Raw genomic sequence first — 12806 nt, 5'->3', positions numbered from 1 at the left:
TTAACCGCTGACCAGCCCGCGTACCGGTGAATGATAAAACTAACTCATTGGTGAGTAGCATACCGAACGTCAGGGTAGTATGGATGATTTGTGGCTTCATCGTTCTCGGAGCCGAAACCACGCGGCGAGGCCCCCTAATTATTTCACAACCATAGCCTATTGGCTGATAAGTACCAAGTAGTACGCGTACTCATGCTGAGAGCTAAATACAGAGGGCTGGCTGCTGCTTGGACGCACCATTGATGCATTACGGAGCGAATGAGTTACATCACTAACGAGAAAGTTGCCCGAAGACAAGAAATTACTTCATGAAAGCTTAATTGAGATTGAAAGAGGGAGGGTAGAGGAAAGGAGGATTTCGCAGCTTTGCCCCTGGAGTTTCTCCACAGCCAGATTTCCAAGACATCTGATTGGTTCTTCCGTGGAATATACAAGAGAGACAATATAAAAGCTGCTCGGTTGATCCACATCATTTTATATATTCACTCCTGCTACGCTACTTGACGAAAAGTTGACAGCCATCCCGGGGCGGTTTGGTCCATATTCGTGGCTCGTCGAGCCAACCTCAACGGGCAGGGGGCAAAGTACAGAATGCTGAGAGGACTCCGAACATGTCAAGATTCCTGGAAGATACCACGGGACGGTGACGAACCGCAGGAATTCGTTTTATTGTAAAGTTCTACTGACGCAAGAACTCTACCAAGACTACTCCCCATCAATTCATAAGACACATCTTGATGGAGGAAGAAATTGGATTGCTATTTCTACTATGTACCTTTACCACGTACTTACCTCATCTCCCAACTTACTCACTTTGGAGTATGGGATCAATATACAAGTCACGCTTAGAAGTTGACTACACTGGAGAGTTAGTTATCTAACCGCATCAAAAAGACACAGATCTTGCCACCAATCTATCTAGTTTGACGTCTCCGGGGGCGTAAGCAGCTGCTCCCTCGCCGCCAACCGCCTCTTCCCGGCCACCGCCGGCAAGTTCGGCCGCCGCGGCTGGTAGAAGCGGCAAAACAGCGTCTGCACGGGATCGACCAGCTCCCCAGGTCGTCGGGCCCCCACCGGCCCGAGTGGCAGTCGCGGATGGGCCAGGGCCGGTGGAAGCCCGGCGCCTCGCCTGCGGGCACCGAGAAGATGGTGTCGGGATACCGGAAGGCCAGGAACGACATGGCGAGCTCCTCGCGCCCGACGTAGAAGCCGTTGGCGTCCATGTCCTCGACCGTCTGTCATGTAGCGCGCCGCGTAGTTGAGCATGCCCAGCGCGCTGCCGACCACGCTGCCGCCCAGGAAGTGCAGGGCCTCCCACGAGCACTCCGGGTCCTGGAAGCAGCGGTGGTCGACGTCGACGGGCGGGCCCGTCGGGTCCTTGCTGCTGCCCTGGTCGATCTCGTACTCGCCGACGACGACGCCCGTGTCACCCGCGAAGGCGGCCGAGCGTGCCACCTTGGCGTCGTCGAGGAAGGCCGCCCCCGAGATCTCGTCGAAGCCCGGCATCTCGCCGTAGTTGACGAGAATCCAGCCGGCGTCGTAGAACATGAAGGGCCCGTCGGCGCCAAAGGGCGCCCGCTGCACGCCGTCGAAGATGCAGTAGGCCTTGCTGTTGTAGGCAGCGCTCAGCCGGTCGACGTTGTACCGGGGCCGGGGCCCCTGGTCCTGGAACTGCTTAAACAGCTGCGGTTGGGTGTTGGCAAAGTTGGCGCGCTGGTGCTGGTTGTTGGGGACGTCCCAGACCGACCCCTAGGGCGTGACGACGTGCCAGTACGGGTCGTTCGGCCGCAAGGCCTCGACTCGGGCCCGCAGGCGCTCGTTCGTGTAGAAGATGGCCATCTTGCCCGTGTCGGCCAGCTTCTGGAAACGGGGGAAGTACTCCTCGAGCGAGCGGCTCCTGTCGTCGACGATGTCCTCCTCCCAGGTGAGCGTCGTGATGATGGTCGGGGCGCCGGGGCGGATCGGCGGTGCGACGGGCGGGATGAGCCGGTACTGCAGCGGCTCCGAGACCAGGTGGTCCTTGGTGCCGTGCTCGTCGAACCCTTGGAAGAGGTCCCTGTTCCACTCGGCGATCTCCCGGCTACCCAGTACGCGGTGAGGCTCCATGTAGGATCCGGCGTCCAGCTTGGCCGGGTTGGGGAAGGGGAGCAAGGCTGCCTCAGGGGTGTGATTGGCAGCCTGTGGTCCATGAGCACTCGCTCACGGTCCGTAAGCGGCTTCGCCTCAGCGACCGGGTCTCTCACGTAGCTTGTCATGATTGTTCTTGTCGATAAGTATGACTTACTTTCGATGTACTGTTGAATGAATAAAGTCAGCAGCAACAAGCGTGTGTAGCACGGTCGATGGTGAGTGAATGTTTAATCTCAATTTTAGTGTTCATCATCTCGCCGGCGACTGTGGCGATTATGTATCGCCTGTAGACACGCCATGCCCCTGTACAATGCAATTGTTCAATGTTTCGGGTACAACATCAAGTTTCAGTTTTAGGACCTCACCAAGCTATTTTCGGAGATAAAATTAAAAACAATTGCCCTGTTTGAAAATATAACAGAATCATGTGCGTAGTGGCCGGATAGACAAAGAGCCTTGTGCCCTGGATCTTTGTTTCCCTGAACTCAATGCACCCGCCTCGAAGCACATAGTCTAAAAGTCCATTGTGACTCACTTACAAAATGGACTTGTTGCCTTGAGCTGGTCGCCGTGAGTTATGTGAGGACGTATCGTCTGCTGCCCCCGAAGTTGCCTCGGTGTGTACTTCAGAGGCTGGTGATGATACACGGCTGACAACTTCGACGACAGACAAAGGTTTGACACGGCTATGTGCAAATACGTTTCTGACTGGTACACCCGGCAAGGTGGTGAAGTAAATTTAAAGGTATCGAAACGCATCGACAAGAAACAAGGCACTCATTTATCGTACCCTCTCTCCCATCTATACCCAAACGCCTGGCCCTGCCCACCGCTACCAGCAGCAAGTATATACATGACTTATATGCCCAATCAATCAAAGATATCCGCAATAAACCGCTCATTCCGCATCCGCATCTTAAACTCCTCCACATCCTCCTCCGTGACCTCCTCGCCCCGCGCCCGCCTGCGCTCCATGACGATCTGCGACGCCGCCTGCCCGACCCCCTTGGCCATGTTGCCGCTGCCGCAGGTATAGATACGAGCGCCCCGGTCCCACAGCGCGAGGACGTCGTCGCGGTCGCGCAGGAGGCGGTCCTGGACGTAGCGACAACGGCCCTCCTCCTCGTCGCCCTCGGCATCACGGCTGAAGGCGTACCGCACGTCGACGGCGCCCAGCTTCTGCCACTCGTCCAGCTCGTCGCCGTAGAGGCGGTCAGCCCCCGCGGATCGACACCCCACAAACAGCAGCGCGGGCGCGAGCCTGGCCCGCTCGCGCCCGCCGCGATCGCGGATCAGCACGGCACGCTCCTGGACGAAGGCGCGGAACGGCGCGATGCCGGACCCGGCGCAGATCATGACGATGGGCGTGCGCTCGGGGTCGGCGGGCAGGCGGAAGTAGCGGTTCGTGGCGCGGACCGCGACGAGCGCCTGGTCGCCCGGCTGCAGGCTGCGGAGGTACGTGCCCGTGACGCCAACGAAGCGGCTCGTCGTGCTGGACCACGAGGGCTCGTCGATGACGCTGTACGTCAGGGCGCAGGTGGTGGGTCTCGCGAGCGGCGACGAGGAGATGGAGTAGTAGCGCGGCCGCAGCGGCGGCAGGAGGGCGAGGTATTCGGGGAAGGGCATGGTGGACGTGGGGTGCTGCTCGAGCAGGTCCAGGATGGTCATGCGCGGGCCGGCGATCTTCTCCTTGAAAGCCGCTTCGCCGGCTGCCAGGGACAGTAGGTGTGCTTTGTCCGCCTCATCTTGGGTTGTTGCAGCAATGAGCTCGAGATCCTTGCGCGTAACTGGCTGGCCGATCTCGACATAGCCTCGCAGCAGATCGAATATCGAGACGCCCTTGCCAGTAGGCAGCGTCGTCGATCCGCTTTTGTTGATGGTAATGATGCCGTCCCAGGGCAGCCCGAAACGTTTGACGACCCTGCGCACCGTATCTTCGGGGTTCAGGGGCAGAATCGCGAGGTCTGAAATTCCAATCTTAGTCGATATCCAGAAACAAGCGAAATTGAGAATAGCATCTCATCCTACTTACAATCACCACTCGAATATGTCACTCCCTCGGGCAACTCAAACTCAATCAGCCTCTTCTCTGATACCTCCTCGTTGGTCAGCTTCTTGGTGCTCGTGACGGTGGCCCACTGCACGTTCTGCTGGAGATGCGCGGCGCGGTCCGCCTTGGAGACGTCCATCTCGATGGTCGGCCGCACGGGCGCATTGTCCGTCCTCGCGTCGGACGAGACATGCGTCCAGAGCTCGTTGGCGGTCCACGCGTCCCAGTCGGCGAAGATTTCGCCCATCTTGGCGTCGGTCGCGCCCTTCTCCGTCAGCCGCGCGCCGCCGGCCTTGGCAAGCAGGTCGTCGATGAGGGTCGGGACGCGCTGGTACGTTGCGGTCCAGTCGCTGTTGCCGCAGCCGAAGACGGCGTACTGGACGCCGGCAAGGGCACTCGCTTCGAGATGCTCTAGCCAGGCGACGAAGCGCGCGGCGTTATCGGGAGGTAAACCTTCGTAGGATGCTGAGATGATCACGACATGAGAGTCGGTGGGTAACTTGTCGATAGCTGAGTCGAGATCATTGACGGACGCCTTTATGCCATGCTGAGAAGCCTGCGAAGCCAGCTTCTGGGCGAGCGCCTGGCAGGTTCCGGTGTTGGAACCATACAAGATTGTCATGCCAATTGGTTCATCTGAGTCCAATGCTTTGGCATCATCTGATGCCTGTCGGATGTCGTCCGGCACATCAACCGTCTGGAGTCGGTGCTGGAGGCCCGTAGCGGTAATCCCAGAGCGCAGGGACACTTTGATGTTGAAATCCTTCGGCTTGATGGTCAGACTTTGGACAATCTTCATCTCATAGTCGGGATCGGCGAGCTCGACGTTGAAGTTCTGGAGTATCATGGCGATGGCCAGGAGCGCCTCTTGCCACGCGAAAGCGCGACCGATACAGGACCTGACACCGGTTCCGAAGGGCTTCCAAGCGTTCTTGAGGAGCGTTTCGAACTTGCCGTCCATCATTCGCTCCGGTTTGAACTCGTTGGCGTCGTCGCCCCAGACCTTTGGGTCCGTGTGGATCTTCATTAGGTTGCAGATGATGCTCTGCCCGCGAGGGATTTCGTACTTTCCCCCGCCTATTAACACGAAGTCCTCCTTGTTCTCCGGTCGGACTGCTCTTTGGAATGCGGGCGCCGTAGGGTTGAGGCGCAGAGTCTCCCTTAGCACACCGTTGATATACTTCAGGTCCCTCAGGTGCTTGGCCTCAATCTTGTCCTTTCCGATTATCCGATCGACTTCCTGCTGCGCGGCGAAGAAAGTCTTGGGGTTCTTCAGCATCAGAAGGAAAGAAAAACTCAGTAACCCAGAGGTAGTTTCGTGACCTACAGGGAGTCAGTTACGTTTCTGTATCGTTTCCCTGCCATAGCCGTCGAACAGCAGGGATGGAGATTCCAAGCGACTTACCAGCAATCAGGAATGTCTGCATGTTAACAGCGATCAATCGATCACGCATCGTCTCGCCGGTCTTCGGATCTTTCCCGTACAGCATGGCGTTCATCAGATCCTTCTTTTCTGTTGGATTCTGGCGTCGGTGGTCGACAACCTCTTGGCATATCCGGAACTGCAGGTCACTGTCCTGCTTTAGCTGTTCCCTGTATGAGGGCATCAGTGATCTCAGCATTCCGCCCAATTGAGCGCTATTGCTCCGTTCTGTCAGTAGATTGTTCATCGACTTGACGAATGGATGCATGTCCTATTGCCACCAAGATCGGTCATTAGCCATACGTCGAAAGCAGTAGTGGATCGCAACAGCATCTGCTTACCTCCTGGTAGAAGGAGTTGAAGCGGTAGTCCATCGCACAGAGAGCAATGGTGTCCAGGGTGAGTCTGGAGAAGTCTTCGGGGGCGAGGATGCGATGACTGGGCCCTTGCCTCGCCCACTTGAGCACCATCTGGCTCGCGATGTCGTGCATTCCTGCGAACATGTTCTCGATCGCCAGCGGGCCGAAGGCCGGGAGGAGGATGCGATGCGCCTGGGCCCAATCATCGCTCCTCTCATCTACCGCCGTAAAGAGGCCCTCGGCGCCCCTAGCCTGGTGGCTGAAAGAGCCTTCGATCAAGGGACCGGAGATCCACTTGTAGAAACGGGTCTCGTCGCACAGCTCATCAAACAGCTCAAAGCTGCCGACGACCACCTTCTGGTTTCCCATCACGTTGAACTTGACGATGGGCCCGTAGATGTCCAGGAGACGGCCGATGGCAAAGATGGCACCTCATCCTGCAAGTCGAGGATGTTGCCGACAAAGGGGAAGCCCAGCAGGCGAAGGTATCGGTTCTGTCATCCTGTGTGTGTTCAATCACAAGGGGTATCTGATGAGAAACTGGACTGGAGGGGTCTTGTTCGTGCGATATAGATGACCCCTAGGTGGTGGTGGTTGATATGACTTTGAAGACCGCGATCAAAGACACAGTCGCCTTGGTTCAAAAGGGATGTGCGAAGCCGAGGGGATATATTCTCCAGCCATGATGTGGGCTGGCACGCAGGACCCTTAATAATCTCAGATACACGTGCATGGGTGGCAGATGTCAGATGCAGTTGAAACGACAAGTCTCCGGCGGAGTCTTGGGGTGGAATCACGGCGTCGCATAGACGCCGATTAGGCGGAGCCACATTGGGAACGTGGCGGGCTGTCGATGATTACGGATTACGGTTAACGGTTACGTTGTCAGCCAAGTCATCCTTCGCAGAGTCGCGGGATCGTATAGAATCCTTCAGGTAAGCATACCGAGACGTACTCAATGTGTGACGTTGAGTCGTGGCAATAGTAGGTACCCAATGAAAATAAGGATGTGTAGCTTCTAGGTACACCGCCGAAATGCGATAGCGATAATCGCCCTTGTTGCACTGCACTAATCAATCTCGGGTTCGGTATCGTTCCTGCTTCGACAGCACAGCCCACCTTCTTCCCACTCGGGATCTTGAATACATTTGCGTGCATCATCATTAACGTAACTTCTAGTGCTACCAGAACCAACCGGAAGCCGCAGCCAGAATCCAGCTTTTCACACACGAAGATTATGTACGCCCCCGAGTACATCCTTTGATGATGTTTATGTCTGTCCCATCGCATCTGTTGGATCTCATGGAGCTGTGGCCGGCCTTGTTGCGGGTCTCGAAATCTGGATCGCAAAGAAAAAGCACTGAAACCAGCAATTACTAACCTACTGCAGATACTCCGTAGAGTACTATTATTCACTGTCACGATGACACATAACCCCTTTCCGTTGCTACGTTGCACTCTTCAGCCCCTTGAAAACTTCTTAACAGTGGTCAGCTCAGCTCATGTGTGACTCCCACCAGAATCCAGGGCTGAAAGCTTCAGCTAGTGACACTCACTCGGCCTGAACCGCCTGCAGTAAAGGGAGTTGGTCCGCTGGTTCTACAATGCGTACTGCATCCAATTGAACCACAAGTCAGCTACGCGTATCTGTCGACTTAAATCGTCAAACATGCCGGACAACGATCTTCTTGATCTGTATCGTTGCCTCGAGGAGTCAAATGGGCATTCGATGCGGACAGAAAGAAACGATATGATGTTATGCTTTTTGGCATGCCCATATTTTGTTCGTCCGCATTGTATGATTGCCCTGATCTACGCGGGTGTGGGGTAATAGCGGTAACTAACACCGACCACTTCACCAGTAACCTAAGGTTAGGCCATTTGGTCGAAAAGGTCAGAATGTCGAGATATCACAACTAAAAGTACCTACCTATTTATACTGATATACCATCCGGAAAATCTATCTCTGGCATATCTGGCTCCTTGTCATCGTTACTCGCAGATGGCTCAACTGCCGGGCGTACAAATGACCCCGATACAACCCCGCGCTCGCAGGCATCCGTCCCATTCAGGCAATATGGAAATCCAAGAAGAGACTTTTGGGACTCTTTGGAGCCAGGAAAAGGAGAGTCAAAGTACTTGTTGAACGAACCTCTACACATATACCCTCATACATCTAGGTGAGGTAGGTAGCTAAGCCACTTCAGGTGCATCTGATTCATAGAATCACCACTTATAGATCGTCACAAAAGGAGAGAACCTGGAAAGCATGGAGCACTACACGATCCAGGAAGAAGCCAGCCGCATCTTCCACGACGTCCTCCTGCGGGACGCCCGCCTCGGCCTGCCGCCCGAGGTCCACGGCGCCGCGTCCCGGACCACGTTCGCGACGGGCACGACCATCGCGCGCCCCTTCATCCCGGTCCCGACGAAAGTGACCGAGAGCAGCGCGGCGCTCTGGGCGCTGCTGGCGACGCACGCCAACGCCATCACCGCCCAGCGGTTCGGCCTTCTCTCTCCCGCGGGACGAATACCAAACCGTCGTGGTGGACAGCGACGCCGCCACGGCCTTCACCTTCTCCTTCCTCCTGCTGAAGCTGGACGGGAAGCCCGTGACGGACCCGGCCGTGCGCGCCCGCCTCCTCGAAAAGGACCATACCGAGCAGGCCATGCCCTGGCGCCGCCTCTGCACCAACATCTACCGCGCCGGCGACGGCCGCTGGTTCCATCTGCACGGCGGGCTGGACGCGAGCCCGAGCCTGACCATGCTGGGGCTGCCGACGCACCAGATGGGCCTGGAGGACGACATGGACATCATCCAGCGCTACGCCCGCGCCGTCCACGAGCGGGTCGACGACGCCGCGTGGTTCGACCTGGAGTGCAACGAGCACTGGCGCCAGGCCGGGACGCTGTGCCTCACGACGCAGGAGTACCGCGAGAGCGCGCAGGGGCGCGCCGTGGGCGACGATCCGCTGTACCTGATTGAGGAGTCGGATTTCGACGTCCTGTCCACGCCCGTCCCGTGGCCATCATCGCCCAGCCCCAGCTTTGCGGAGACGACGACGCGGATGCGGCCCCTCGAGGGCATCAAGCTGCTCGACCTGACGCGCGCCATCGCGGGCCCCACGATCGCGCGGCTCGCCGCCCTGTTCGGGGCGACCGTGATCCGCGTCTCGTGGGTGAAGCTGCCAGAGCTGACAAGCCTGCTCTACGAAAGCAACCTGGGCAAGCGCGACGTCAACATAAACCTGAAGACGGACCACGGGCGTGCGGAGCTGCGGCGCCTCCTCGAGGACGCCGACGTCGTGCTTGACGGGTACCGCCCGGGCGCGCTGGAGCGGCTGGGGTTCGGTCCCGCGTACGTCCAGGGGCTCGCCAGGCGTCGCGGCAAAGGGATCGTCTACGCGCGCGAGAACTGCTACGGCTGGAAGGGGCCCTTGGCGCACCGCAGCGGGTGGCAGATGATCAGCGACGCGGTGACGGGGCTGGCATGGGAGTTTAGCAAGTTCATGGGCGTGAAGGGGGAGCCTATTGGTAAGTAATACCTGCTGAGCCCGCCCTTCCTTCCACTGCCTACTTTGCCGGAGCCTTCCTTTCTTTCTACCTGAGAGATGCATCAAGGGAGAAAGCAAACAAGAGGGAGATGGGCTAACTGTGAATGAATGAAACATAGTGCCACCCCTACCCAACTCCGACTTCCAGACCGGCATCGTCGGCTGCCTCGCCATCATTAACGCGCTGGATCGGCGCGCTAAGAAGGGCGGCAACTACCTCGTCTCGGTGTCGCTGAACCAGTACAACAGCTTCTTGATCTCGCTCGGGTTCCACGAGGCCGCAGTCCGGGACGAGCTGCGGAAGATGTGGGACGGGGAGTTCAAGCCGCAGTACTACGACGACATGCATCGCATGTTGGCCATAGTCAGTTCCTTTCTTCTCCTTCTTCTTTTTCGTCGTCCTCTTCCCCCTCTCTCCCTCCCTCCTCTTTCCGCCCTGATCAGGATCCCCGTTTGTTCTGTGGAGGGCGTATGCCTGCGTGGATGATGCATGATGCTAACTGATTCTCCGATTCCCTGCTCCAGTTTAGTCGGGAACTACCCAAAAAGGCACCGTCGTTGTACGACCCGAAGCACATGATGTCCATGGAGGTCGACCTCGGTGTCGAGGGCGAGATCATGGACTTTCTGGGACCGCCCGTCTCTTTTGACGTCACTCGCCTTGGATACGATGTTGGCAGTTGTGAGAAAGGAATCCATCAGGCAGAGTGGCCCATGCAGGGAGGGCTGTGATGAAAAGTGTGTCAACAGTGCGGGTATCAAGATCGGACTATAGCTACAAATTATATAATACACAAGCAAGCAACCTCTCCTACTAACCTAAACCTGTCGCAAGCCGGACATCTGTCCGAAACTTGGCAATATATATGGTTCTCACTGGCCCCCTATCCTTATCAATTATAGCAAATACTACGGGATCGGAGGTTTGATCATTACCCGATCCTCTTCATCGTCAAAGCCTGCCCACGTATGGTCCTCGCCACCGCCCCCAGCTTCTTCGTCTTCGCTATTGGTCACATCAGAGCTGTCGTCTTCTTGGCCGCCCATGTTGACATCGCCCAAGGGTTGAAATGCGGGCGCGGGAGCCCTGCCGTTGGGTAGACTCGGTGCATGCTGTGGGTAAGACGACGAAGGGGCAGACTGCGGGTAAGACGCCGACGGCGTAGATTGTGAATATGATGACGGTGGCATAGTGTGGTGGATATAGCTAGGAGTAGCGGGTGGGGGCGGCCGTGCCACATTTTGATGCTGCGTCTGCTGTGTCTGCTGTGGTGGTGGTAGTGGCGGCGGCGGTTGGTGTTGTTGTTGAGGAGCGACCGGGGTCCTGGTGGTCTTCCTCGGCCTCTCCGCATCGGCCGTCGCGAGAGCTGCCTGCCACTGAAGCAGCTCGGCCTTCATCCTCCGCCGCGACTGTTGATTCCAGGCCCGAGCCATCCGCACCTTGTCAGCAAAAGACTTGACCGATCCGCTCTCCGACGACGGTTTCCCAAGGGCTGGCAGTGGCATTGGCTGGGTCGGTATTGATGCCTGGGCATATGACGCATGCTGCGGGGCCTGGTACTGATCATACGGCATTTGCGAGCCATAAGGCGGCATAGGGGCCGACGGCGGCTTGTTCTTGGGGATATGTGACTTTGGCTTTCTAACCTTGGGGACGCCGTTCCGAGACCGCCGGCTCTGCCGACCTGACTCCTGATCAATTCATCATGTGTGATGGGCTCATTGGTACACCTCTAGAAAAAGCGAAAAGTCAGTTAGAGTTTTTCAACGGGCGGAATCAGAGGTAACCCACGCGATGTTGGTTCTGGTAGCAGCAGTTAGCGCAAGCGTGCCTGATGGTGCTGACAGCCAGGATCTCCGGGGGTGCCACGATGCATCTCGCAAATGGGCCGTTCTTGAGGCGGCAATTGCGGCACGGATTGGGGTTGATCTGGCCACAGATGAAGATCATCATGGAAGAGAAATCGTTGGGGGTTCTCGGGACGAACCCGCCATTTTGCCGATTGGGATTCCACTCAATCTGTCGGATGGTCTTCTGGTCCGAGAGCATGGAGGCCAGAGGATGCTGGAACCGCGGCTGGTTCTTAAAATCGGCCGGGAGGGTCTGGATAGCCGTCTGCCATGCCGTGATATCGCTGCCGATAGGAGCAGGCGGCGGACCATCATCTGGTTCCTCGTCGTCCTCCTCCTCTTCGTCCTCCTCTCCCGGGTTCTGAGCTGCCGAGCTGGGAGTCTGGCTCTGGGACATAGACTGGGACGCCGAACCAGTGGTCTGGGGGGCCGGGCCATGGTGCATGTGCATGGGTGCGTCAAGAGCAACTGCTGACAGCCCACGTTGGGATGACAGACGCTCGGCAGCAGCCGCGTCTGCCAACGCCCCGAAGTCCTTGATATCTGGGAAGTCTTCCATGGTATGCACCACACGTGCGGGTGTGGGGTCAAGGGGGTATGCAGGGGGGTCGCGGTTGGAGCGCGTGAAGAAGAGACGCGCCTCAGTCCGTCCGTCAATCAATCAATCCAGTTAGCCCGAACAACAGGTTTGACCCATTCCAATCAGCCGAGATGTCCTCCTCAGGTCGTTCCAATGTCATGACTTGACAGGTCTTGGCATCAAAAGTCCGTTGCCTGACATCAATCGACTCTGGGAATACCAAAGACGGAGTTGGATATGGAGAGCACATGCAGGTTGTACCAGTCAAATTCGCTAGCTTGGGAATTCTTGACGGTCTCCGACATCCCGGTAGAACTTCGGCAATGATTGTCAGCGCCCTTCCACTTTCCTTCAAGCCTGTCCCGAGCGCTACATAACACCTTGGTCCCAAAGCCTAGGGGCCCAGCTCAGAATCCCAGGTCATCTACTGACATGGTAGGGGGTTTCAGTTGCCGGGGGGGTCACTAAAGTTGCAGGGGGGTCAAAATTTTCACGCCCTACCTGCCCCACCTCTTAAGATTTTGGTAATTTATTATTAATTTATATCTATATTTAGTATATACTTAATGTTTTTAAAATAATAAATATAATATATACCGCTTTATTTAATAAAACTTAAACTTAACTTATATTTAATATAAGTTATTAAAGTAATAAAATATAATAATAAATATAAAAATAGTTTTTTTAATTATATTTTATTTATAATAATTTTAAATTTAAACATTAACTTTGTCTATATTAAATAATATTTAAGTTAATTTAATATAGTTTATTATTAAATTAATTATATTATTAAGTCTGCTACTTTTTCTTAATTTACGTAGTTAAGTATTAATACATAATAGTTTTATAATTA

The 12806-nt window shown here is 56.0% G+C and overlaps 4 protein-coding genes across 4 annotated transcripts; 1 reads left to right on the top strand and 3 right to left on the bottom strand.

The window, feature by feature from the left end:
* Positions 1-918: 918 nt before the first annotated feature.
* PG994_002981 (uncharacterized protein) lies at positions 919-2106 on the bottom strand (the record flags this gene model as incomplete). The annotated part of the gene is made up of 2 exons (XM_066854390.1): positions 919-1749; positions 1801-2106. The coding sequence occupies 2 exons, from the start codon at positions 2104-2106 to the stop codon at positions 919-921; spliced, it is 1137 nt and encodes a 378-aa protein (XP_066720245.1).
* An 894-nt stretch (positions 2107-3000) lies between these two features.
* On the bottom strand, positions 3001-6331 carry PG994_002980 (cytochrome p450; the record flags this gene model as incomplete). Its single annotated transcript, XM_066854389.1, has 4 exons — positions 3001-4094; positions 4163-5503; positions 5586-5742; positions 5945-6331. 4 exons carry the CDS (start codon positions 6329-6331, stop codon positions 3001-3003), a joined length of 2979 nt encoding a protein of 992 aa, XP_066720244.1.
* A 1900-nt stretch (positions 6332-8231) lies between these two features.
* Positions 8232-10248, top strand: PG994_002979 (caib baif family enzyme; the record flags this gene model as incomplete). Its single annotated transcript, XM_066854388.1, has 4 exons — positions 8232-8464; positions 8517-9496; positions 9636-9880; positions 10042-10248. 4 exons carry the CDS (start codon positions 8232-8234, stop codon positions 10246-10248), a joined length of 1665 nt encoding a protein of 554 aa, XP_066720243.1.
* A 177-nt stretch (positions 10249-10425) lies between these two features.
* PG994_002978 (uncharacterized protein) lies at positions 10426-11926 on the bottom strand (the record flags this gene model as incomplete). Its single annotated transcript, XM_066854387.1, has 2 exons — positions 10426-11208; positions 11309-11926. 2 exons carry the CDS (start codon positions 11924-11926, stop codon positions 10426-10428), a joined length of 1401 nt encoding a protein of 466 aa, XP_066720242.1.
* Positions 11927-12806: the final 880 nt, after the last annotated feature.

This window comes from Apiospora phragmitis (genome assembly GCF_038363925.1).
Source record: "Apiospora phragmitis strain CBS 135458 chromosome Unknown utg000003l:1.0-2676785.0:1.0-2680665.0, whole genome shotgun sequence".
NCBI classification, from domain to species: Eukaryota; Fungi; Ascomycota; class Sordariomycetes; order Amphisphaeriales; family Apiosporaceae; genus Apiospora; species Apiospora phragmitis.
The sequence above is the reverse complement of the archived record's forward strand: the minus strand, read 5'-3'. Positions and strand labels throughout refer to the sequence as shown.